The 27,463-nt window shown below is 49.0% G+C and overlaps 1 protein-coding gene across 6 annotated transcripts in view; it reads right to left on the minus strand.

Annotated features, from left to right (window-relative positions):
- Positions 1 to 7,084: 7,084 nt before the first annotated feature.
- Positions 7,085 to 27,463, minus strand: part of nexn (nexilin (F actin binding protein)) — a 66,398-nt gene continuing 46,019 nt past the window's right edge. For 4 of the 6 annotated variants that reach the window (XM_055641303.1, XM_055641298.1, XM_055641300.1 and 1 more), the window contains 8 exons: positions 24,320 to 24,499; positions 22,890 to 23,090; positions 17,923 to 17,991; positions 15,372 to 15,575; positions 13,789 to 14,010; positions 12,063 to 12,248; positions 9,105 to 9,471; positions 7,085 to 7,861 (listed from right to left, as the gene is read on the minus strand). In XM_055641303.1, coding sequence (XP_055497278.1) covers positions 7,848 to 7,861; positions 9,105 to 9,471; positions 12,063 to 12,248; positions 13,789 to 14,010; positions 15,372 to 15,575; positions 17,923 to 17,991; positions 22,890 to 23,090; positions 24,320 to 24,499 — 1,443 coding nt within the window. In that variant the 3' untranslated portion in view covers positions 7,085 to 7,847. Of the gene's footprint in view, positions 7,862 to 9,093; positions 9,472 to 12,062; positions 12,249 to 13,788; positions 14,011 to 15,371; positions 15,576 to 17,922; positions 17,992 to 22,889; positions 23,091 to 24,319; positions 24,500 to 27,463 lie in introns of those variants that run through there. The other 2 variants (XM_055641301.1, XM_055641302.1) reach the window with 2 other exon arrangements.

Genomic DNA, 27,463 nt, shown 5'->3' on the forward strand with positions numbered 1-27,463 from the left:
ATATGATCCAGAAAACTATCGCATCTCTGGCAAGGTAAGAGATTGAAAAATGTTTCTCCCCACATAAAACAAACCAGAGAACATTAACATGTTTTAAGAAGGAACTGCAGATGCTGGAAAATCGAAGTTAGACAAAAATGCTGGAGAAACTCAACGGGTGAGGCAGCATCTATGGAGCGAAGGAAATGGGCAACGTTTTGGGTCGAGAACCTTCTTCAGACAATTAGTATGAACATTAACACATCCTTTTTAAGCACACTAAAAATAACACAAAAAAAGGACAAACGGTGTTAACACGTTGGAGAAGATTGGATATTGCATTTTGGCCGAGACAAGGTGTGTAATGACCCTCTTCCAAGGAGCCACTTGGCATTACCTTGGTCAAAATAAGGGTTTGGGTTACACAGATCCGAGTTAGTTCTTGTCAGTTACAACCTTTTTCAGGCTAGTTGCTAGATTTGGGTTACCAGTGTTCACAACTGTTCTTCGTCCCTGGCCTCAAAAGACTAATTCATAAAAACTTATTTTCAAGGAGTCAGCGGTTTCTAACTTCAGCAATTCTCTGCAAACCTCTACACCATCTAAAAATAATTTTACTTTCCTGATTACCCTCTGTACGTAAACAATAATGAATCATTGTGATGATCAAATAGCATCTCCATAACCAGTCATCTTGACTGCCCCTAACATTCATCTAGACAATTATCGGGGAAAGGAGCAAGGCTCAATTCTTTCAACTGCCTCCTTATTCAAGGTATCTATTGCTTGTTCTGATGCACAGCTGTACCTTTCCATGGAGGTAGTCTCATCTGGAATTGTGTTCAAGGCTGGGGTTTAGAAGGATGAGGGGGGCACCTCATTGAGACTTACCAAAGAGTGAATAGGCCGGGTAGAGTGGATGTGGAGAAGTTTCCACTAGTGGGGAAGTCTAGGACCAGGGGTCATAAGCTTAGAATGAAAGGACGATCCTTTAGGAAGGAGATGAGGAATTTCTTAAGTCAGAGGGTGGTGAATCTGTGGAATGCGTTGCCACAGAGGGTTGTGGAGGACAAGTCAACGGATATTTTTAAGGCAGGGATTGAGATTCTTGATTGGTACAGGAGGTGGGTTATGGGGGGAAGGCAGGAGAATGGGGTTAGGAGGGAAAGATAGATCAGCCATGATTGAATGGCGGAGTAGATTTGATTGGCCGAATGGCCTAATTCTGCTCCCGCCACTTATGAACTTATTTACTCGTTCTGACTTGGTTTTGTCTCAGTGGCTGCCCCCCCCCCCCCCCCAGAGATTTTAGTTACAGCATAGAAACAGGCCCTTTATACCCACCAAGACCTCCACGCTGACCCTCGTTCGTGGGATATGTTATGTCACTTTCTACACTCCCTACACGTTAGGGGAAATTTACAGGGCCAATGAACCTACAAATCTGCCTTTCTTGGGATGTGGGAGGAAACCGGAGCACCCGGAGGAAGGTGACGGGGAGAACGTGCAAACTCCGCACAAACAGCACCCGATTGAATCCTGGCGCCGTGAGGGAGCAGCTCTATCAGCCGAGTCTGCCAATTAGAGAAGATGTTGGCACTAAAGCAAATGGAGAATTAGATTGCTACTAATGTGCGTGAAAAGAATAGATTAAACGTGATGCCATGAGGGGAGACCACATGCACATGTCATCGTCATACAGCATGGAAACATGCCCTTCAGCTTAATTTGCCCACGCCAACCAACATGCCCATCTACACTGGTCCCATCTGCCCGTGCTTGGCCCGTGACCCTCTCTGCCTATCCCACCCATGTACCTGTCCAAATATGTGTCAAACGTTATAGTGCCTCCTCTGGCAGCTTGTTCCATATAAGCAAACTTCCAGAGTTTATATCATCTGTAGCAGCTGATTTTACCATAGCCTTGCCCTGGATTGTGTTTTAAACTATCCACCCTTACTACTGCTAAGGCCACCAGCATCCACTTCTATTTCATTGCCCGAATTGACTCTTGTGTTGCTAGTCTCTGAAATTGTTTCATGTGGCAGCACGGTGGCGCAGCTGGTAGAGCACCTGCCTCATAACGCCAAGGACCCAGGTTCGATCCTTGGGTGCTGCCAGTGTGGAGTTTGCATGTTCTCTCTAACATCTAACGCCCACATCCTAACAATGTGCGGGTTAATTGGCCTCTAAAATTGCAGGGAGTGGATGAGAAAGTGGAATCGTAGAACTAGTGTGAATGGATGATCAACAGTCAGCATGGACTTGGCCCAAAGGGCCTGTTCTCAATGCTGTATCTAAACTAAAAAATCACAAAGGGTTGGTCTGTTCAAGCTCTGCGTAACTATGAGGATGAAGCCTAGGCACCCCTTAATGCATGTGTTCATATATGCCCATGAACCAAGTCTTTCACACTCATCTTTGCTTTGATTTGTACTGACTTCAGTTTAACAACTGATTTTTTTGTTTTCAGTTCTTGTCTATTATCTGTTACTTGCGATCTGCTTCATACCCATCATGTTGCTCCATTTCAGGCCTTTTGCTCATCCCCTGTTACTTTCCCCATCATTGTCAATTGCTCGCCCTTCTGCCAAACCCATAAGACCTGAATTACATCTTGGTCTCCCTGCCCATCATCATTCCGCCAGGGACGCAGAGGTGGGTTAAAGACCAGGTTAGAGCTAGCCCCACACAGGGAAGCGATTCCTAGCCTTTTCCTCGCCAACGTGCGCTCACTGGTAAACAAAATGGATGAACTCCGGCTAAGGATCACCTCCCACAACTGGATCAAGGACTGCAACATCCTGATCTTCACGGAAACTTGGCTCAGCACTGACGTTCCTGACAGCGCCATCCAGCTATCGGGGCGTCATTTACTCCGAGCGGACAGGACATCAGACTCTGGTAAGACCAGAGGTGGGGGTCTGTGCATTTATGTAAACAAAGCATGGTGCACGGACTCCACCATCATCGAGAGTCACTGCTCAGCTAACCTTGAGTTCCTCTTGGTTAGATGCAGACCGTTCTATCTGCCCAGAGAGTTCACCTCCACTGTTGTGACTGCAGCCTATATCCCTCCTGATGCTAATGCCAAGCTTGCAATGAAAGAGCTGCATACTGCCATTAGCAAACAACAGACGCACAACCCCGAGGCAGCCTTCATTGTTGCGGGTGACTTCAATCACTCCAACCTGAAGACTGTACTCCCCAAATTCCACCAACATGTATCCTTCCCCACTAGAGTAGACAAGACACTGGACAAAGTCTACACCAACATGGCTGAAGCTTACAAAGCCATCCCCCTCCCCCACCTTGGTCAGTCTGATCACGTCTCATTGTTCCTGCTCCCTAAGTACTCCCCACTCATCAGACGGGTTAAACCAACTGTGAGGACAGTTAAAGTCTGGTCAGAGGAAGCGGACTTCACACTTCAGCAGTGTTTTGGAAACACTGACTGGAAGGCGTTTGCAGCCCAGGCCACCCTTGACTCCCACACGGACATTGATTCCTACACATCCTCTGTTCTGGACTTTATAAACTCCACCATCAATAGTGTCACCCCAGGTGACCATGTCATCGTGTGATGTCACAATGCCCAATGCCCAAAGACATTCTTGCCATAGAGGGAGTACAGAGAAGGTTCACCAGACTGATTCCTGCGATGTCAGGACTTTTATATGAAGAAAGACTGGATAGACTCAGCTTGTACTCGCTAGAATTTAGAAGATTGAGGGGTGATCTTATAGAATCTGTTTCTATGTTTCCATCTCCAACCCATCCCTCCCCCCCCCCCCCCCCCCCCTTCACTCTCTACCCCACCCCCCCCCTCTCCCCCCCCCCCTCCCCCCTTCCCCCCCCTCTGTCCCTCTTCCCAACTCCCCTTACCCCTCCCACCCCACTCTTCCACTTCTCGCCCCCTTCCCCCCCCTCTCTCCCCCCATTCTTTCCCCCTCTCCCCCCACCCCTCGCCCCCTCCCTCCCTCCTCCCCTCCCCCACACATCTCTCTCCCCACCCCCCCCTCTCTTACCCCCTACCCCACTCTCCGTTCCCTCCCAAATCTGATCCGTTTCCTCCTCCTCTCCCCTCCTTCCCCTCTTCTCTACCCCCCCTCCCCCCACCTATGTGTTTGGGGTGTGGTTAATGTGAGTGTGAAGCCACAGCCCCCCCAAACCCCCACCCGCAAACGCCGTTGGGGAAACTGACCCAACGGGTCTGCACTTGGTCTAGTTAATATATAAAACTGTGTGCCTGTCGCCTGCCGTCCGTCCGTCCGGCTGCCGGCTGCCTTTCTTCGTTTTGATTTGTTCCATCGTGTGATGTCACAATGCCCAATGTTCACATATGTCCAATCGGAATGGATCCATTTACATATGCCTTTGCAGGAGCCCCAGCCCATGGTGAACGTTCCATTGTGTGATGTCACAATGCCCAATGCTCAAAGACATTCTTGCCATAGAGGGAGTACAGAGAAGGTTCACCAGACTGATTCCTGAGATGTCAGGACTTTCATATGAAGAAAGACTGGATAGACTCGGCTTGTACTCGCTAGATTTTAGAAGATTGAGGGGGGATCTTATAGAAACCGATGTTGGGGAAGTCCAGAACAAGGGGTCACAGTTTAAGGATAAGGGGGAAATCTTCTAGGACCGAGATGAGAAAAACATTTTACACACAGAGAGTGGTGAATCTCTGGAATTCACTGCCACAGAAGGTAGTTGAGGCCTGTTCATTGGCTATATTTAAGAGGGAGTTAGATGTGGCCCTTGTGGCTAAAGGGATCAGGGGGTGTGGAGAGAAGGCAGGTACAGGATACTGAGTTGGATGATCAGCCATGATCATATTGACTGGAGGTGCAGGCTCGAAGGGCCGAATGGCCTACTCCTGCACCTGATTTCTATGTTTCTAAGTTTCCCTCTTCTCACCCCTCTCCTCTCCCACCCATCCCTCTCTCCCCCACCCCCCTTCACTCTCTACCCTATCCCCTTCCCTCTCTCCCCCTACCCCTCTGTCCCTCTTCCACCACTCCCCCTACACCTCCCTCCCCCCTCTTCCACTCTTCCACTTCTCTCCCCTTCCCCCCCCCCCCCTCTCTCCCCCCTCCCTCCCCCCTCCTCCCCACCCCCCCCCCCTTCCCCCTACCCCTCTCCCCCCCCCCTCCCCACTCTTCCCACCTCCCTCCCCCCCCCACTATCCCTCCCCACTCTTTCCCCCCTCTCCCCCCCCTCTCCCTCCCTCCACCCTTCCCCCTCCCTCCCTCCCCCTCTCTCCCCATCCCTCCCCCCACATCTCTCTCCTCTCCCCATCCCTCTCCTCTCTCTCCCATCCCCCTCTCTCTCTCACCCCCTACCCTCCACGCTCCCTCCCCACTCTCTCTCCCCTCTCTCCCCCCCCCTCCCCCTCCTCTCTCCCCCCATCCCCTCTCTCTCACCCCCCCCCTCCCCCACCTGTCTGTTTCCCAAATCGGTCCTGTTTCCTAAGGTCCTAGTGTCCCTCCCCTCTTCTCACCCACCCCCCCCCCCCCCGTGTTTTGCGCCGTTAGGGTGAAGCCGCAGCCCCCCCCCCCCCCCCCCGCAAACGCCGTTGGGGAAACAGACCCAACGGGTCTGCATTTGGTCTAGAGTATACATATAACCCTCACACAGTGGATGTCAGGAAAGGCTTGGGAGTATAGATACGTTTTTAGTCTTGACTTAAAGGAGTCGATGGAGGGGACAGTTCTGATGGGAAGGGAGATGCTGTTCCACAGTCTAGGAGCTGCAACCGCAAAGCTGCAGCCCCAAGTCGGCCGATCTGAGGGACCTGGAGGTGGAGTGGTGGGTGAGAAGACTTTTAATGTAGGAGGGGGCAAGCCCATTGAGGGCTTTGTAGACATAGACATTGAAATGTATACGGAACCGCACAGGGAGCCAGTGGAGAGAGGCCAGGATAGGGGTGATGTGGTCCCTTTTTCGGGTGCTGGTCAGGAGTCTCGCTGCGGCATTTTGGACCAGTTGCAGGCGGGACAGGGAAGATTGGCTGATGCCAGTGTAAAGGGAGTTGCAGTAATCTAGGCGGGAGGAGATAAATGTGTGGATGATCTTTTCAAGGTCATCAAAGTGGAGGAATTGTTTTATTTTAGCTATCGTCCGAAGCTGAAAGAAGCTAGCTTTTACCCCGGCATTGACTTGTTTGTCAAATTTCAGTGCTGAGTCAAATATCCCGCCAAGGTTTTTGATGTGAGGTTTTTGAGTAGTGGGGTAAAGCTTCCAAGGCTGCCTGCTATCATTTTGATTGAGTCCGAGGGGCCGAGAAGGATGACCTCAGACTTACTCTCGTTTAGTTGGAGGGAGTTCTGGGCCATCCAACACTTTATATCCTCGAGGCAGCGGGTAAGGTTAAGCAGATTTGATTGGTTTTTGGGCTTCAGGGGGAGATAGAGTTGTGTATCGTCTGCGTAGCAATGGAAGGAAATGCCGTGCCTTTCAATGACTTGGCCTAAGGGGAGCATATACAGGGAGAAGAGAATGGGGCCAAGGATGGAACCTTGTGGAACCCCACAGCAGAGATTAGCTGGGGAGGAGAATGAGTTGCCTATGTTAGTCGAGAAACTCCTACCTTTGAGGTAGGAGATGAACCAGCTCAGGGCAGTGCCATCAATACCAACCCCGTACCGGAGACGGTCAATTAGGATGGTGTGGTCGACAGTATCAAATGCTGCGCTGAGGTCAAGAAGGAGCAGGATTGCACAGTCGCCGGAGTCAACGGTGAGCAGTAGGTCATTATGTACCTTCAACAAGGCAGACTCTGTGCTGTGGTGAGCCCTGAAACCTGATTGGAAAGTTTCCAAGATAATCCCACCTGCCTGTGTTTGGTCCATAACCCTCCGAACCTGTCCTATCCATGTACCTGTTCAACTGTTTCTTAAACGATGGGATAGTCCCAGCCTCAACTACCTCCCCCCGCAGCTTGTTCCCTACACCCACCACCCTCTGTGTGAAAAAACCCACCTCGGATTCTTATTAAATCTTTTTCCCTTCACCTTGAACCTATTAACTGGCAAATGGATAATTGGCAACATCTCTTGTGTTGTCTCTGAAGCCAAGGGAGGAAAAAAGAAACATAGCCTTTTATTTTGAAAGTTAATTTTTTAAATGATATCAGAAAAATCCATACAGTTGAGCAGAAATTAAACTGTTTACAAAAGAGTACATCTGTGTGAAGAGCAAGTTATCTGACATTGCCCATTATGTCCCATGTTTCATTACAAGAGGAAGAACTTCTATCTCCATAAGGCTTTGTGGTAATTTTTACAGTAATTGTACATAAAGACCCCCCTTTTTTATTAATATATGTTTGAGAAATCGGAATTCATCTTTGCATATACCCAACGTGCTTACAACACTATGTTTGATCATTTAAAAAAAATCTCCTTTATGCCAATTCTAAGTTGGCTTTCCACGACAGATAGTTAGTTGCAACTGGGCTCTTTTTTTTCAATATCATTTTCCTTGTGTTGGCCCAAGTAAGAATTTTGATAAATAGGGGATGACACTGGATTTCAGTTGTTTAAAACATCTATAGACTTGACTGGGTCATAAGTGGGTGCCACTTAAACAATGTACGGACATAATGCATCTGGTAAATAAGAATATCACAACATCATTTTTTTTTTTTTTTTTCTCTTCAAAAGATTAAAACTGACCAAATAAAACCAAGAGGTAAACATCATGCATTTTCCCCTAAGGCTAAACGTAACCAGAAGAGGAATGACGACCAACACAACAGCAATTTTTCCGAGGGCAATAGGATTTGACTTTTATTTTGGCCCCATCAGAAGGAAAAGATGGATGTAGCAAAGGTTGAGGATAAGAAGGAAATTCCAGGAGACTTAGTAGTCATCAGCTAAAAAAAAGAATGAAGGAAAGGAGTTAGTTGACATTGGTGAAAAATAGTAGCTGACAGAAAGTAGTATAGATAGAAACTGCAGATAAACACAAAAAAAAACAGATACAGCAAAGATAAACACAAAATGGTGGAGTATATCAGCGGGACAGGGAGCATCTCTGGATAGAAGGAATGAGTGAGAAGAGGGGTCTCTACCCGAAACGTTACCCATTCATAGAAACATAGACAGAAAATAGGTGCAGGAGTAGGCCATGCGGCCCTTCGAGCCTGCACCGCCATTCAATATGATCATGGCTGATCATCCAACTCAGTATCCTGTACCTGCCTTCTCTCCACACCCCCTGATCCCTTTAGCCACAAGGGCCACATCTAACTCCCTCTTAAATATAGCCAATGAACTGGCGTCAACTACCTTCTGTGGCAGAGAGTTCCAGAGATTCGCCACTCTCTGTGTGAAAAATGTATTTCTCATCTCGGTCCTAAAGGATTTCCCCTTTATCCTAAAACTGTGACCCCCTTGTCCTGGACTTCCCCAACATCGGGAACAATCTTCCTGCATCTAGCCTGCCCAACCCCTTAAGAATTTTGTAAGTTTCTATAAGATCCCCCCCCCCCCCCCCCAATCTTCTAAATTCTAGCGAGTACAAGCCGAGTCTATCCCGTCTTTCTTCATATGAAAGTCCTGACATCCCAGGAATCAGTCTGGTGAACCTTCTCTGTACTCCCTCTATGGCAAGAATGTCTTTCCTCAGATTAGGAGACCAAAACTGTACGCAATACTCCAGGTGTGGTCTCACCAAGACCCTGTCCAACTGCAGTAGAACCTCCCTGCTCCTATACTCAGATCCTTTTGCTATGAATGCTAACATACCATTCTCTTTCTTCCCTGCCTGCTGCACCTGCATGCCTACTTTCAATGTTTAAGAAGGAACTGCAGATGCTGGAGAATCGAAGTTTACACAAAAAAGCTGGAGAAACTCAGCGGGTGCAGCAGCATCTAGATGCTGCTGCACCCGCTGAGTTTCTCCAGCTTTTTTGTGTAACCTGCCTACTTTCAATGACTGGTGTACCATGACACCATGAAGGATAGAATTCCTTCTATCCAGAGGTGTTTGTCCGGCTGAGTTACTCCAGCATTTTGTGTCTTATCTTCGAAAGTAGTACAGTATAGAGTTGTACGTGTGGGTGAGTTTGCAAATTTCCTTCTGGAGAAGTGGTGGTGTCTAGGTTTAGCTCTTACTTTCGATGGTGAGAATGCAAGTACTGGCAGCCGTTCCTCTGGCGTTGACTGCCTTGCACATGTATTCTCCTTCATCTTCGGGGAAGGTCTCGGGCAGGTAAAGGCAGTAGGTCTCCCCCCGTTCAATGTACTGATAGTCCTCGCAGTCCTGCAGGGTTTCCCCCTCGAACCACCACGTCACCTCCGGCGTGGGCTCGCCCACGATCGTCACGGTGAATCGCACCGGCTCGCCGTCCACCACCGACGTGTTCTTGAGAGGCTTCTTGAACCAGGGAGCTCCGGATCGGATGAGATCATCCATGTCATCCTCGCAGGTTGTTCCGTTAACAATGCTCCCCTCCTCTTCCTCCTCCTCTTCATCCCCTTTCTGCAAGCGTATCAGAAAACATATTCTTTATTTAATCCCTCGGTCAGCCTGAGAGGAGTGGTGTGGTTGTAACAATAATGACACAGGACAGCACAGCACAAGAACAGTCCCATACAACCCAGCCGTATGAATAATCATTTTTCATTTTTCTAATATTTTTTCTATATAATTTTTCTAACCAAGTAATCCTTGAAGTCTGAAGAAGGGTCACGACCTATTGAGGGAGTGCAGTAGACGATAGGTGCAGGAGGAGGCCATTTGGCCCTTCAAGCCAGCACCGCCATTCAATGTGATCATGGCTGATCATCCCCAATCAGTACCCCATTCCTGCCTTCTCCCCATACCCCCTGACTCCTCTATCTTTAAGAGCCCTATCTAGCTCTCTCTTGAAAGTATCCAGAGAACCGGCCTCCACCGCCGTCTGAGGCAGAGAATTCCACAGACTCGCAACTCTCTGTGAGAAAAAGTATTTCCTCATCTCCGTTTTAAATGGCTTGCCCCTTATTCTTAAGTGCAGCGTGTGTTCACAAGGTTAATTCCCGGGACGGCGGGACTGTCATATGTGGATACAATAGTGCGGATGGGCTTGTATACTCTGGAATTTAGAAGGATGAGAGGTTGATCTTATTGAAACATATAAGATTATTAAGAGTTTGGATACGCTAGAAGCAGGAAACATGTTCCCGATGTTGGGCAAGTCCAGAAACGGGGGCCACCGTTTAAGAATACGGGGTCGGTCATTTAGAACGGAGATGAGGAAAAACCTTTGCACACAGAGAGTTGTGAATCTGTGGAATTCTGTGCCTCAGAAAGCAATGGAGGCCTTCTGAAAGCTAAGTTACTCAAGCACTTCAAGTAATCCAGCACTTCAGGTAATCCTTGCATCCTCCCTCTCTCTCCGTCCCTTCTCATCTTGGTCGTTGTACTAGTTCTACTGTTGTCCCGTTGAGTTTCACTGTCTACAATATACAATAGGTGCAGGAGTAGGCCATTCGGCCCTTCGAGCCAGCACCGCCATTCAATGTGATCATGGCTGATCATCCACAATCACTACACCGTTCCTGCCTTCTCCCCATATCCCTTAACTCCACTATCCCTAAGAGCTCTATCTAACTCTCTTAAAAGCATCCAGAGAGAACCTGCCTCCACCGCCCTCTGAGGCAGAGAATTCCACAGACTCACAACTCTCCGTGTGAAACAGTTTTTCCTCGTCTCCGTTCTAAATGGCCGACCCCTTATTCTTAAACTGTGGCCCCTGGGAGAGGCCACACGTTATCACCTCTCCCGCAGCCAACAACGGCCCATTGTGGGCTCCACATTCCGTTGATTATCCTCGCTTTATGCATATCTTCCATTTGTCTGTCCGAAGTACCGTCTATATCTCTCGTTGCCCTGACTGTCTGAAGAAGATCTTGATCCGAAAAGCCACCTATTCTTTTTCTCCAGAGATGCTGCCTGACCCGCTGAGTTACTCCAGCTTTTCATGTCTATCCTCAGGCAATTACTCAGGCTGGCCTTGAGTACGTGAGAAAAGATATCTTACTGAAGTTGTTTGGATTAAATCACACTCCAGAATATTGTGTATTCTGTATTGTAGGGCGGCGCGGTGGCGCAGCGGTAGAGTTGCTGCCTAATGCCCCTGTCCCACTTGGGAAACCTGAATGGAAACCTCTGGAGGCTTTGGGCCCCACCCAAGGTTTCCGTGCGGTTCCCGGAGGTTTTTGTCAGTCTCCCTACCTGCTTCCACTACCTGCAACCACCTGCAACCTCCGGGAACCGCATTTTTCCGCAAGGTTTCCGTTCAGGTTCCCTAAGTGGGACAGAGGCATTACAGCGCCAGAGACCCGGGTTCGATCCTGACTACGGGTGCTGTCTGTACGGAGTTTGTACGTTCTCCCCGTGACCGCGTGGGTTTTCTGCAGATGCTCCAGTTTCCTCCCACATCCCCAAGTCACTCTCTCTCTCTCTCCCTCTCTCTTCTGCATGCACAAATCTCTCCATAAGTGGCACAGCGGTAGAATTGCTGCCTTAAAGCCCTGTCCCACTGTACGAGCTAATTCAAGAGCTCTCCCGAGTTTGAAAAAAAAATCAAACTCGTGGAAGCAGGTAGAATGTACGTAGAGGGTACGTCGGAGCTCGGGGACGTCTCTTAGCGGCTCGTAACGCTAACGGCAGGTACTCGGGAAACGCGGTAAGCACGGGAAGACTCGTCAAGATTTTTCAACGTTGAAAAATGTCCACGAGAGCCCTGAATACCAACGAGCGGCCATTACCGTAAATCGTGAGATCTCTTGAATGAACTCGTACAGTGGGACAGGGTTTTTACAGCGCCAGAGACCCGGGTTCGATCGTGACTACAGGTGCTGTCTGCACGGCGTTGACACGTTTGCCCCCGTGGGTCTCCGGCGCTGTGGGGCAGCGGCTCGACCAGTTGCGCCACTGTCGGTCATCTCCACCTCACCGACCCACCGGTCTGCGATTCCTGCAAGAGCTTAAACCACTCTGTCACAGGGCGTGGGGCAAAACAAGTTTCATCTTTCATTCTGCAGGATGTGTGGAGTTTGCTCCTCGCTTCTGTTGGCGTGGCGTACCTTTTGCTGAGCTGCGTCAATTTCCTTCTGCTCAAATTGCATCCGCTGACGTTTCTGTTCTTCAATCCTTCTCCGCTCCTCATCCTCTCTCGCTTTAGCCATCTGCTCAAAGCGGGCGCGCATGTCCACCTTGTGAGTGAATGGAGGGTTGCTTCTCCTTGGCTCCTTCACCTCCACTATTTCTTCCTGCAAGGATGAAAATACCATTGAATCCATCCCTGCGCTGCAGAGGCTCACCAGCTTTTAGTTTAGAGATACAGCACGGAAACAGGCCCTTCGGCCCACCGAGTCCGCGCCGACCAGCCATAGTACACTGACATTATCCTGCACTCTGGGGACAATTTACAATTTTATCAAAGCCAATTAATTCAGCACGCTGCACGTCTTTGGAGTGCGAGAGGAAACCGGAGCACCCGGGGAAAACCCACGCAGGTCACGGGGAGAAAGTACAAACTCCGTACAGACAGCCGACCCGTGGTCAGGATCGAACCCAGGACTCTGGTGATATACCCAGTTTGTACGTTCTCCCTATGACCACGTGGTGCTCCAAGACTTTGCCTCCATCACAGTGAGGATGTGCTTGGTGAACTCACTGTGGTGGATGTTTAATTTGTGTTTATTGTATGTTTTGTTATTATTGATTCTGTGTATAACTGCAGGCAACATAATTTTGTTCAGACCGAAAGGTCTGAATGACAATAAAGGATCTATCTATTTCCTCCCACACTCCAAAGACGTGCAGGTTTGTAGGTTAATTAGCATGGTAAAATAGTAAATTGTGTGTGTGTAGGATAGTGCTGGTGTACAGGGGTCGCTGGTCAGCACGGGCCGACGTGCCTGATTCGGCGCTGTATCTCTAAACTAAACTAAATACAGTCGGTTCAAACTTAAGTGCACTAGATGGAGCAAAGGGAACGATACAGAGTGCAGAATATTTTGTGGGACAGGTTTGTAGGTTAATTGGCTTTGGCAAAAATGATAAATTGTCCCTAGTGTATGTAGGGTAGTGTGAGTGTACAAGATTTGCTGGTCGGCGCGGACTCGGTGGGCCGAAGGGCCTGTTTCCACACTGCATCTTTAAAATGAAAACAAAATTGAGCCACAGGAACGGGTTACTGATTTTGGATGATTGGCCATGATCATATTGGATGGCGGTGCTGACCTGAAGGGCCGAATGGCCAAATCCTGCACCTGTTATCTATATGTGCGTTTTCACACTTCTATACCTTTTTCCTGATGGGAGAGGGGAAGAGGGAGTGGCCGGGGTGAGACTGGTCCTTGATTGTGCTGCTGGCCCTGCCGAGGCAGCGTGAGGTGTAGATGGAGTCCATATAACCATATAACCATATAATAACCATATAACAATTACAGCATGGAAACAGGCCATCTCGACCCTTCTAGTCCGTGCCGAACACATAATCTCCCCTAGTCCCATATACCTGCGCTCAGACCATAACCCTCCATTCCCTTCCCATCAATGGAAGGGAGGCAGACACGGGACAGGCAGCATCTCTGGAGAGAAGGAACGGGTGATGTTTCGGGCCGAGACCCTCAGAGGTCGGTTTGTGCGACGGTCTGGGCTGCGTCCACAATTCCCTGCAATTTCTTGCGGTCTTGGACGGAGCTGTTCCCAAACCGTGCTGTGATGCTTCCCGATAAAATGCTTCCTTCCACGGAGCGTCTGTGGAAGCTGGTGAGAGTTGGTGGGGTGCGGAGTGAAGCTTACCTCCCTAAAGCGCTCGGATTCTCTCTCCTCGATTTCCAGATCTTCTGCCCTCCGTCTGGCTCGCTCGTCCTCCACCTTCTTCTGTATTTCCTCTTCTGACAGCTTGCCAATTTTCTCAAACTTTGACTTTAAATTCTTGGCCTGAATGGAACCGGTTCTTTTCAGGTTCTTCAGCTCCTCGTATTCCGTGCTTATGACTTCAGTCGTTTCATTGACCTCATCCTGAAAGCGAAGAAAAAGGATGAATTTACAAAAGTGGATTGCCAAGTCTGATCGGAGACCAGTCTGGACTTTTGACCTCCACTGTGACATTTGACCTTTGACCAGAAACCTACAATTGCAAGCGTATAAGGCGCTGTGCCAAATTGGGGGGGGGGAGCACGGTGGTGCAGCGGTAGAGACCAGGGTTCGATCCTGACTACGGCTGCTGTCTTTGTGGAGTGTTCATGTTCTCCCCGTGACTCCGTGGGTTTTCTCCGGGTGCTCCGGATTCCTCCCACACTCCAAAGACGTTCAGGTTTGTAGATTATTTTGTCTTTGGTGAATATTGTAAATTGTCCCTATTGTGTAGGATGGTGCAAGTGTGCGGGGTGATCGCTGGTCTGTGCGGATTCCCTGGACCGAAGGGCGTTATGTCTCTCAAAATCTTAAGTAAAGAGACTTACATGAATGATCCCCGGAATGAGTGGGTTAACATACGATGAGCGTTTGACAGCACTGGGCCTGTACTTGCTGGAGTTTAGAAGGATGAGGTGGGGACCTCATTGAAACTTACTAGAATAATGAAAGGCTTGGATAGAGTGGATGTTTCCATGAGTGGGAGAGTCTAGGACTAGAGGTCACGGCCTTAGAATTAAAGGACGTTCCTTTAGGAAGGAGATGAGGAGGAATTTCTTTAGTCAGAGGGTGGTGAATCTGTGGAATTCATTGCCACAGAAGGCTGTGGAGCCCAAGTCAATGGATATATTATTAATTGATAGATTCTTGATTAGTACTGGTGTCAGGAGTTATGGGGAGACGGCAGGAGAATTGGGATTGAGAGGGAAACTCGCTAGAATTTAGAAGATTGAGGGGGGATCTTATAGAAACTTACAAAATTCTTAAGGGGTTGGACAGGTTAGATGTGGCAGAGAATTCCACAGATTCACCACTCTCTGTGACAGGTTAGATGCAGAGAAAATGGTCCCGATGTTGGGGTCCAGAACAAGGGGTCACAGTTTAAGGATAAGGGGAAAATCTTTCAGGGACCGAGATGAGAAAAAAAAAATTTCACACAGAGAGTGGTGAATCTCTGGAATTCTCTGCCACAGGAGGTAGTTGAGGCCAGTTCATTGGCTATATTTAAGTTCTAAAGGGATCAGGGGGTATGGAGAGAAGGCAGCTACAGGATACTGAGTTGGATGATTAGCCATGATCATATTGAATGGCAGTGCAGGCTCGAAGGGCCAAATGGCCTACTCCTGCACCTATTTTCTATGTTTCTATGAAAGACAGTTCGGCCATGATTGAATGGCGGAGTAGACTCGACGGGCCGAATGGCGTAATTCTGCCCCCTGTGACGTGTGAACATAACGTTTACCCACCTCCCCCAGTTCCTGTCGCTGCTGCTCAAATTCCTGTTTCTCCAGTTCTAGTTTCTGCCTCCGCTCCTCTTCCGCAAGCCTTCTCTCTTCCTCCATCTTCTGCTTCAACAGCTCCTCAAACTTGATCTCCAATTTACGCGGGCAGTGCGAGTCGTTGGGATCAGCGGCCGATTTTTCAAACTCGGTGGAGTCGTCATCGAGTAACTATTTCGGGAGTGGGATGGAGGCGGCGAAGGAAAGGCAACGTTACAAACTTGATCCCGCCACCAATGTCCATTCTTCAGGACAACGCGTTTTTCCTCCTGTCAACCCCGAAGCCAAAATGCTCAAGAAGGAACCGCAGATGCTGGAGAATCGAAGGTGGGAAAAAATGCTGGAGAAACTCAGCGGGGTGCGGCAGCATCTATGGAGCGAAGGAAATAGGCAACGTTTCGGGCCCCGAAACGTTGCCTATTTCCTTCGCTCCATAGATGCTGCCGCACCCACTGAGTTTCGCCAGCGCTTTTGTCAACCCTAAGGCAAACTCTTGTTTGACATCTGGTCGGTGTAGGCGGCCAAATAGTACTAAGGGGTGACAGATTATTTTTTCATGTAGAAGATTTCAAATGTAAAGATTGTATATTTCCGAATTCCCACCTTTTTTTTTAATGAATTAAATCATTCCCATTGATACCAGCTATCCTTCTGTGCAAATTATCCAAATACCCATTCCCAAACCTGCAGGTGCCTGCAGTTCATTCAATTGCAAAAAAAAAGATGCAAAAAGCTGGAGTAACTCAGCGGGTCAGACGGCATCTCTGGAAGGCATGGATAGGCAACATTTCGGTTAAATTGGCGGTAAAATTTGGCGGTTTAATTAGCGGTAAAAATGTATGGAGGGGCAGTGGTAGTGCCAGTGCCTCACAGCGCCAGAGACCCGGTTAGATCCCGACTACGGGTGCTGTCTGTACAGAGTTTGTACGTTCTCCCTGGGACCTAGTGGGTTTTCTTCGGGAGCTCCGGTTTCCTCCCAGACTCCAAAGACGTACAGGTTTGCAGGTTAATTGGCTTTGGTAAAATTGCTCCTAGTGTGTTTAAGAGGGAACTGCAGATGCTGGAGAATCGAAGGGTACACAAAAAAGCTGGAGAAACTCAGCGGGTGCAGCAGCATCTATGGAGCGAAGGAAATAGGCAATGTTTCGGGCCGAAACCCTTCTGGAGACTTTGAAGAAGGGCCCCACCCTATTTTCTTCGCTCCATAGATGCTGCTGCACCCGAGGCTTTTTTGTCCCTGCTCCTCCCTGTCGGATAGTGTTATGCCCTGTCCCACTTACCTGAAACCTCTGGAGACTTTGTGCCCCACCCGAGGTTTCTGTGCGGTTGCCGGAGGTTTTTGTCAGTCTCCCTACCTGCTTCCACTACCTGCAACCACCTGCAACCTCCGGGAACCGCACAGAAACCTTGGGTGGGGCGCAAAGTCTCCTAGGGTTTACCGTTCAGGTTTCCTAAGTGGGACAGGGGGCATTAGTGTGCGGGGATCGCTGGTCGGCACGGACCCGGTGGGTCGAAGGGCCTGTTCCCACGCTGTGCCTCTAAACTAAACTAAACTGGTTTGTGTTCACCATGGCAATGATTGGAGACAGGTTTTCCAGAATACTTTCCCGAATCTATCCCTGGAGATGATGTGCGGGAAGGAACTGCAGATGCTGGTTTAAACCGGAGACAGACACAAAAAGCCGGAGTAACTCATCGGGTCAAACAGCATGCCCAGAGAAAAGGAATAGGCGACGTTTCGGGGTTGAGACCCCTCTCGATCTGAAACGTCACCTATTCCTTTTCTCCAGCCGTTATCTGACTTGTTGTGTTATTCCGGCTTTCGTGTGTCTATCCTGGAGACGATGGGACAGCTCTGGGGATCGGGTGACGGGAGGAACAGGTTTGGACGTGTCCAGTCGACTTTTTCCAGCCACGGTAAGAACCGGGATTACTGCACCGGCAAACCTTTCTCCCCCTCAAGAATTTCACCGTGACTTGCCAAATTTGACAATAAAGTATCCATTCATCAATCATTCATTCATTCATTCAATCATTCATCCATTCAATCATTCATCATTCATTCATTCATTCATTCATCCATTCAATCATTCATGCATTCATTCATTCATCATTCATTCATTCAATCAATCATTCATTCATCCATTCATTCATTCATTCATTCATCCATTCATTCATTCATTCAATCATTCATTCATTCATGCATTCATTCATTCTCTCATCGCCGTTTGTTTCTAAACCCCACATCTGGACGCTGATACCGACAACAGTTTGCCTTTCGGGTCACCGCCTGCGATTCTCCAACACGCTGAAAAGAACAAGAGACAGGAAGAACAACGACAGCAAAAAACCTCACAAAAAGTTAACTAGAGATTAAACCGTACCATTCAGAAAGATAGTGGAAGTTATCTAGTGCAGAGGTGAGCTAGGCTAAAGGAGAAGTGATGAAAAGTGCTTTCCGTTAAAACATTCACCATTATACTACAGCAGTCGCACTTTTGAATGAATGATGCCTTACTTCATTGGGTCCATAATCCTCCTTGTCTGAACTTGTAAGCTCCTTCAGTGTGCTATCCTGGTCTGGAGTCTTAAAAAATAATTGCGACATTGGATAACTTCAACAGTCGAAAAATATCACTTCAATAATGGAACCACTAATGTCAAAGGAGTTAGTTTGTTTTCGGGGGGGGGGGGGGGGGAGGGGGGGGTAGTCCTCGCTAAGAAGACAAGGCTTGGATAGAGTGGATGTGGAGAGGATATCTCCACTAGTGGGAGAGTCCAGGACTGGGGGTCATAGCCTCAGAATTAGGAAGGAGATGAGTGGGGATTTCTTTCGTCAGCTGGTGGTGAATCTGTGTAATTCATTGTCACAGAAGGCTGTAGAGGACACGTCAGTGGATATTTTTGTCGGGTGTCAGAGCTTATGGGGAGAAGGCAGGAAAAGGGGGTTAGGAGGGAGAGATAGATCAGCCATGATTGAATGGTGGAGTTGACTTGATGGGCCAAATGGCCTAATTGTACTCCCATCCCTTATGGCCATATGACAACTTGGCTTTCTTCAATGCCCTCTCTCAGCCAACACCACCAGTCTCCTTTGATCTCCCGAGGATTCATTCAGAGGGTGGTGGGTGTATGGAACGAGCTGCCAGAGGAGGTAGTTGAGGCTGGTACAATAACAACATTTTAAACACACTTGGTCAGGTACATGGGTAGGAAAGGTTTAGAGGGATAGACAATAGACAATAGGTGCAGGAGTAGGCCATTCGGCCCTTCGAGCCAGCACCGCCATTCAATGTGATCATGGCTGATCATCCCCAATCAGTACCCCGTTCCTGCCTTCTCCCCATATCCCCTGACTCCACTATCTTTAAGAGCCCTATCTAACTCTCTCTTGAAAGTATCCAGAAAACTGGCTTCCACCGCCCTCTGAGGCAGAGAATTCCACAGACTCACAACTCTCTGTGTGAAAAAGTGTTTCCTCGTCTGTTCTAAATGGCTCACCCCTTATTCTTAAACTGTGGCCCCTGGTTCTGGACTCCCCCAACATCGGGAACATGTTTCCTGCCTCTAGCGTGTCCAAACCCTTAATAATCTTATCTGTCTCAGTAAGATCCCTTCTCATCCTTCTAAACTCCAGAGTGCACAAGCCCAGCTGCTCCATTCTCTTAGCATATGACAGTCCCGCCATCCCGGGAATTAGCCTTGTGAACCTATGGATCAAATGTGGGCAAATGGGACTGGCTTAGCGGGAGCACCTTGGTTGGCGTGTGGATGAGTTGGGCCAACGAGCCCGTGTCTGTACTGTATGACTCTATACCGCAGAGAATCTACTGAACACAGACAATCCCTTAAAAGAAAGACACAAAGTGCTGGAGTAACTCAGCGGGTCGGGCAGCGTCTCTGAAGGACATGGATAGAAGATGGTTTGGGTTGGGGGTCCGTCTTCAGACACTCCCTGTGTTATCCCCACACCTTGCAGTTTTGGTCCCCTAATTTGAGGAAGGACATTCTTGCTATTGAGGGAGTGCAACGTAGGTTCACTAGGTTAATTCCCGGGATGATGGGACTGTCATATGCTGAGAGAATGGAGCGACTGGGCTTGAATTTAGAAAGGTGTAGAGGGAACCTTATAGAAACATATACAATTATTAAGGGATCGGACACGCCAGATGCAGGAAATATGTTCCCGATGTTGGGGGATCCAGAACCAGGGGCCACAGTTTAAGAATAAGGGGTAAACCATTAAGAATTGAGATAAGGAAAAACTTTTTCACACAGGGAGTTGTGAATTTGTGGAATTCTCTGCCACAGAGGGCAGTGGAGGCCGATTCACTGGAAGCATTCAAAAGAGAGTTAGATGGAGCTCTTAGGACTAGCGGAATCAAAGGATATGGGGAGAGGGCAGGAACGGGGTACCGATTGTGGGTGATCAGCCATGATCACATTGAATGGCGATGCTGGCTCGAAGGGCCAAATGGCCTACTCCTGCACCTACTGTCTATGTATCTGTGTATGTACCACCCCTCTAAAAACATATTGAATTGTGGATGTAGCCCAGACCATCACACACAAACCAACCTCCCTTCCGTTGACTCCATCAACACCTCACGCTGTCTCGGCAAGGCCAGCAGCACAATCAAGGACCAGCCGCACCCTGGCCACTCCCTCTTTTCCCATCTCCCATCGGGCAAAAAGAACAGAAGTGTGAAAACGCACACCTCCAGATTCAGTGAGTTTCTCCCCAGCTGTTATCAGGTAACTGAACCATCCTATCACAACCAGAGAGTGGTCCTGACCTGAACGCTCGGACTATCTTTGATTGGACTTTACTGGCTTTGTCTCACGATATTCCCTTTATCCTGTGTCTGTACGCTGTGGACGGCTCGATTGTAACCATGTATAGTCTTTCCGCTGACCAGTTAGCACGCAACAAAAGGTTTTCACATGTGCTTCACACAAAAGCTTTTAGCATCTGATGACCATTCAACGGCACTGGGTGTGAACTCCTGGAGTGTAGAAGGATGAGTGGGCACCTCATTGAAACGTACAGAATAGTGAAAGGTTTGGATAGAGTGGATGCGGAGTTGATGTTTCCACCAGTGGGAGAGTCTAGGATTAGAGGTCACAGCCTCAGAATTAAAGGACGTTCTTTTAGGAAGGAGATGAGGAGGAATTTCTTTAATCAGGGTGAAATTCTTTGCTGCAGAAGGCTGTGGAGGCCAAGTCAGTGGATATATTTATGGCAGAGATAGATAGACTCTTGATAAGGACGGGTGTCAGAGGTTATGGGGAGAAGGCAGGAGAATGGGGTTCGGAGGGAGTAAGATAAATCAGCCATGATTGAATGGTGGAGTAGACTTGATGGGCCGAATGGCCTAATTCTGCTCCTATCACATGACCTTACAATCTTATGATCTTCTTTGTACCTCGGTACACGTGACAATAAACTGATCTCAAAACTCGACTCATTTCCGCCATTTCCTCGCCCTGATGAAAGGACTTGAAAGGTCAACTCTGTTTCTCTCTTCACAGGTGCTGTCCGCCCTCCTAACTATTTCAAGCATATTTTATTTCGGATTTCCAGCGTTTGTTGCATTTGCTTCTTGAAGCCGGAAGGTGCTGAGTCCAACAGCGAACATTCCTGCACATCTCCCACGTTAGTTAGTTCCAGTTTAGGAATGTTGGCTTCCCCTCGAGAACGGAACAGGGTCACACTGCCCTGGAGGCAGTTCAGCCCATTCCATTAGATAAGGTTTAATCTGCATCTCGTCTGGTCCATAAATTCTGATCGACGAAGATCTAATATTCTCTTTACTGCGATTTCAGGCCTTGCTGGAGGGAGTCAGATTTCCATTGCTTCAGAGTTTACATTCCCACTGCCCACTTTGCCCGTAGAGATGTCCTGTTTATTTAGACTTTGGAGATACAGCACGGAAACCGGCCCTTCGAGTCCACGCCGACCAGCCATCACCCCATACACTACACACTGGGGACCTTTTACAATTTTACCAAAGCCAATTAACCTACAAACCTGTACGTCTTTGAGTGTGGGAGGAAACAGATGCACCGGAACACAGTGCTGTCTGTACGGACCTCGTGGGTTTTCTCCAGGTGCTCTGGTTTCCTCCCACACTGCAAAGACGTACAGGTTTATAGGTTTATTGGCTTCAGTAAAATTGTAAATTGTGTGTAGGACAGTCCCAGTGTACGGGTGATCGCTGGTCGGCACGGACTCGGTGGGCCGAAGGGCCTGTTTCCCCCCTGTATCTCTAAAGTCTAATAGAAAAGAATTAGCTGCCATTCATTGCTGTGAATATCCTGAGGGGGATTTGGGGATTGGTCTGCATAAATCATTTGAATAAATATGCACAAATCACGCAAATCATATTTTGCCATATATTATGCAAATCAATCAATTTAATTTGCCTAATGTGACCAGGATTCAGGTTTTGATCCCTGCCAATGTAAAGTTTCTAAATTCTAGGAGCAGAATCAGGCCATTCAGCCCATTTGGGCTTGTACACTGTGGAGTTTAGAAGGATGAGAGGGCATCTTATTGAAACATAAAAGATGATTAAGGGTTTGGACACGCTAGAGGCAGGAAACATGTTCACGATGTTGGGGGAGCCCAGAACCAGGGGCCACACAGTTTAAGAATAAGGGATACTGATTGTGCATGATCAGCCATTGCTACACCAATTGCCTATTGTCTATTTACTGTGTACCAAGCCAATCTTTGGAGTGTGGGAGGAAACTGAGGTACTCGAAGAAAACCCATTCAGGTCACGGGGAGAATGTACAAACTGTACAGACAAGCAACCGTAGCTGGGATTGAACCCGGGTCTCTGGTGCTATGAGGCAGCAACTCTACCGCTGCGCCACCGTGCCGCCATTGATTGGCTGCCATCGTGCAGCAGATTCAAGATAGTGAGTAATTCCTGCAGGCGGTGTAGGGCTGTCCCACTTGGGCGACATAATTGGTGAGTTTAGAAGAGTTTGGAAAAAATGGCATGTTGAGGACCTCCTTCTACTATGGTGAAGACCTCCTTCAACCTCCTTCGACTATGTTGAAGACCAGCTACAACTAACTTCTGGAAAATTGGACACCGAATAGTAAATGGGGTTAGGAGGGAGAGATGGATCAGCCATGAATGAATGGCGGAGTAGACTTTAATGGGCCGAATGGCCTAATTCTGCTCCTATCACTTATGAACATGAGGTTAAAATTAAAATATCGTTGACTAACTGTAAAGGTTTATTCATTTGGATGCCGAAATTTGCACTTGTGGTGCAATCAGCTTTGGCAGTGCGAGGATGGGTGTGTGGGGGTGACCAATAGTTGTGGCAGGTTCTAAAACCAACATTGAAAACACACTTGGACAAGCTTCTGCCTGGCCCTAGGTACATGCGGCAATAATGTACCATTGAGTTGCCGCCCAGCGTGGGAGGATGTGCGGTGTGGGAGAGTGTGTGAGGATCACCTACCATGCTCCTGCGAGCTTCGGCAAATTGTTTCCGCTCTTCCTCCAGCCGTTTCCGAGCCTCCTCCTCTGCCCTGCGCTGCTCTTCCTCCTGCCGCTGCCTCTCCAGCTCCTCGAAGCTCAGCCTCAACCTCCCCGGCCGTGCGGCCAGCTTCTGCTCCGAGCCTTCGTCATCCACTTCCTCGTCCTCGTCGTCAGCCAGAGACTGCGTGCAAGGGTCAGCACGTTAGAGCACGCAAAGAGGCAACAGGCCCAGGGCAGAACGGGCAGTGTGGCAATGGGAAGCGGAGTTAAAATGGTTTGATTAAAATTGAAGAGGCCTAGGCCAGAAAGGGCAGTTTTGAATGCGAAGGGAGTTAATATGGGGTATGCCCTGGACAGAAAGGGTCAGAATTCCCCGTTTTGTTGGATGGTCGGGACCACTGTTTGGTCAAGTCCCATCCCTGATACAAGAGAATACTGAGAGAATGGAGAGCTGGGCTTGTAATCTGGAGTTTTAGAAGGATGGAGATGAATCTCTGCCACAGAGGGTAGTTGAGGCCAGTTCATTGGCTATATTTAAGAGGGAGTTAGATGTGGCCCTTATGGCCAAGGGGATCAGGGGGTATGGAGAGAAGGCAGGTACGGGATACTGAGTTGGATGATCAGCCATGATCATATTGAATGGCGGTGCAGGCTCGAAGGACCGAATGGCCTACTCCTGCACCTAATTTCTATGTTTCTATGTTTCTATGAATGGAGCAGCTGGGCTTATACACTCTGGAGTTTAAAAGGATGAGAGGGCATCTCATTGAAATATATAAGATAGTTAAGGGTTTGGACACGCTAGAGGCAGGAAACATGTTCCCGATGTTGGGGGAGTCCAGAACCTGGGGGCCACAGTTTAAGAATAAGGGGTAAGCCATTTAGAACGGCGACGAGGAAACACTTTTTCTCACAGAGAGTTGTGAGTGTGTGGAATTCTCTGCCTCAGAGGGCGGTGGAGGCAGCTTCTCTGGATACTTTCAAGAGAGAGCTAGATAGGGCTCTTAAAGATAGCGGAGTCAGAGGATATGGGGAGAAGGCAGGAACAGGGTACTGATTGGGGATGATCAGCCATGTACACATTGAATGGTGGTGCTGGCTCGAGGGGCCGAATGGCCTACTCCTGCACCTATTGTCTATTGTCTAAAAGGCCCAGGACAGAGCGGCCAGTGTGGCAATGGGAAGGGGAGTTAAAATGGAGTATGCCCTGGACAGAATGGTCAGAATTAGAAGGGTAGATAAAAAGATTAGGATAAAATTGAGGAGTTTTAGGACAGAAAGGTCAGTTTAGAATGGGAAGGGGAGGTAAATGGTTGGGTTAAAATGGTGGCCCAGGACAGAAAGGTCAGGGTGGGACTGGGAGGGAGTGTTAGTGAGCAGGCCTTGGTGGGCCGAGAGAGCGGTTCCCACCTTCCTTGCTTCAGCGAAGGCCGCCTTCTCCTCCGCCCTGCGCCGCCTCGCCCCCTCCTCCGCCTTCCTCTTCTCCTGCTCTTGTCTCTGCCTCTCCAGCTCTTCGAAGCTGAGTTTTAATTTCCCGGGGCGGGCCTCCCCCTTGCCGCCGGCCTTGCTCCCCTTGTCCTCGTCTTTCTCCTGATACGACAGCACAAACAAGGTTATTAGTACAGCAGGTGTGGGAGTCACACAGACAGACACAAAATGCTGGGGTAACTCAGCGGGACACGGGCAGCATCTCCGGGGAGGAGGAGGAGGAGTTGAGTGGGTGACGTTTCGGGCCGAGACCCTTCTTCAGACTGAGAGACAGGGGAAGAGGGAAGCACTTCTGTGCAGAGATGCTGCCTGGTCCTGGTGAGTAACTCCAGCACTTTGTGTCTATCTCTGGTGTAAACCAGCATCTGCAGTTCCTTCCGGCGCACCACAATGACAGCGTGGAAACAGGCCCTTCGCCCCCTCCCCCCCCCCCCCCCCCCCCCCCCCCCCCCCCCCGCCCACAACCCTCGCCAACTTCTACAGATGCGCCGTGGAAAGCATTTTATCGGGATGCATCGCAGCACGGTTTGGGAACAGCTCCACCCAAGACCGCAAGAAATTGCAGAGAATTGTGGACGCAGCCCAGACCATCGCACAAACCAACCTCCCTTCCATCGACTCCATCTCCACCTCACGCTGCCTCGGCAAGGCCAGCAGCACAATCAAGGACCAGTCCCACCCTGGCCACTCCCTCTTCTCCCCTCTCCCATCGGGCAAGAGGTACAGAAATGTGAAAACGCACACCTCCAGATTCAGGGACAGTTTCTTCCCAGCTGTTTTCAGGCAACTGAACCATCCTACCAACAACCAGAGAGCGGTCCTGAACTACTATCTACCTCATTGGAGACCCTCGGACTATCTTTGATCGGACTTTACTGGGTTTTATCTTGCAGTATACGCTATCCACGTTATTCCCTACATTGTATCTTTATACTGTGGACGGCTCGATTGTAATCATGTATTGTCTTTCCACTGACTGGTCAGCTTGCAACAGTAGCTTTTCACTGTACCTCGGTACACGTGACAATAAACTAAAACTCAACTCGTCCCTGCCAACGAAGAGAGCCCCTCTATACGTCCCATCTTCCCATATTTGGACCATATCCCTCAAACCTATCCTATCCATGTACCCGTCCAAGGGTGTTTTAAATGTTGTTTTAGTACCCGCTGGAACTGCCAAACTTAACTAACATATGGGCGGGGAGGTCGGGTCTAACTTAGCGTCACACTGTTGGTCACCCCACGCTTCCACCCTCGCACTGCCCATGCCGATTGCCCGTCCTAATCAAGAATCTATCTGCCTCTGCCGTAAAAATATCCACTGACTTGGCCTCCACAGCCTTTTGTGGCAAATAATTCCACAGATTCGCTAACCCCTGACTAAAGAAATTCCCCCTCATCTCATTCCTAAAGGGTCACCCTTTAAATCTGAGGCTGTGCCCTCTGGTCCTGGACTCTCCCGCTAGTGGAAACATCCTCTCCACATCCACTCTATCCAGGCCATTCAATATCAATAAAGGGGCTGTCCCACTTTCACGACCTAATTCACAACCTGTTTTACTTGTGGCCATTTTTCATCAGTCTAGAAAAAAACGCCCCGACCTACTTGATGCCACGAGTACCTACGACCAGCATCACGGCCTGCTACGACCTACCTACGACCTCGTGACGACCATGCTGTGAGTACGAGTCAAGGGCAAACTCGGCAGAGGTCGTGAATTAGGTCGTGAAAGAGGGACATGCCCCTGAAGTTTCCCCCTCATTTTGCCACCTAGTAAATATCACACTGTTACCGAGCGAAAAAGTCTTCACAGAAGGTTTAGTTTAGTTTAGTTTAGAGATACAGCACGTAAACAGCCCCTTCGGCCACCCGAGCCCGCACTGACCAGTGATCCCTGAAAACTAACACTATCCTACACACACTAGGGATCATTTTACATTGATACCAAGCCAATGAAGCCACAAACCTGTACGTCTTTTGGAGTGCGGGAGGAAACCAGCGATCTCGGGAAAACCCACGCAGGTCACGGGGAGAACGTACAAACTCCGTACAGACAAGCACCTGTAGTCAGGATCGAGCCCGGGTCTCTGGCGCTGCAAGCTCTGTAAGGCAGCAACTCTACCGCTGCGCCACTGTGCCGCCCTGGTTGGGAGAACATTTCTTAATGCCCCACTGAGCCTTCGCCTGAGCTTATTTAAGGGGGAAGGGGGAAGATTGAAGAGGGATCTGCCACCTTCATCTGGCTCCAGATTTCGGATTCCAGCGCATTTAGGCGGCACGGTGGCGCAGCGGTAGAGTTGCTGCTTCACAGCGCCAGAGACCCGGGTTCCATCCTGACTACGGGGGGTGCTGTCTGTACGGAGTTTGCACGTTCCCCCCGTGACCTGCGTGGGTTTTCTCCAGATGCTCCGGTTTCCTCCCACACTCCAAAGACGTGCAGGTTTGTAGGTTAATTGGCTTTGTAAATTGCAAATTGCTCATAGTGTGTGTAGGGTAGTACTGGCTGGTGTACAGGGTATCACTGGCCTGCATGGACATGGTGGGTCGATGGGCCTGTTTCTCTGAAGTTCCAAAGTCTAAAGACAAGGTTTGTTATCTTTTATCTGTGTTTTTTCCCCCAATGTCCCTGGGCTATCGATGGTGGTTACTGATTTCTAGCCATTTAATAAATACAGCAGAGTCCCAACAAGACAATTATCTTTGAGATCAGTTGGCCTGGGCTGCAGACACAAACCTCGCCAAGACACACACAAAAAAGGCACATTGCTTTTTCTTAAACACTTTCTTTAGGGTTGCAAGTTGGTGCAGTGGAACTGCAGCCTCACAGCGCCAGAGACCCAGGTTCGATCCTGACCATGGGTGCTGTCGGTGTGGAGTTTGCATGTTCTCACTGCGGCTGTGTGGGTTTCCCCTGGGTGCTCTGGTTTCCTCCCATGTTCCAAAGATGTATGGCTTTGTAGTTGTCGAATCTCGTTTAATTTAGTTTAAAAGTACAGCGTGGAAGCAGGCCCTTCGGCCCACCAAGTCCGTGCTGACCATCGATCACCCGTTCACACTAGTTTGAT

The sequence above is a fragment of the Leucoraja erinacea genome, chromosome 10, assembly GCF_028641065.1.
Source record: "Leucoraja erinacea ecotype New England chromosome 10, Leri_hhj_1, whole genome shotgun sequence".
NCBI classification, from domain to species: Eukaryota; Metazoa; Chordata; class Chondrichthyes; order Rajiformes; family Rajidae; genus Leucoraja; species Leucoraja erinaceus.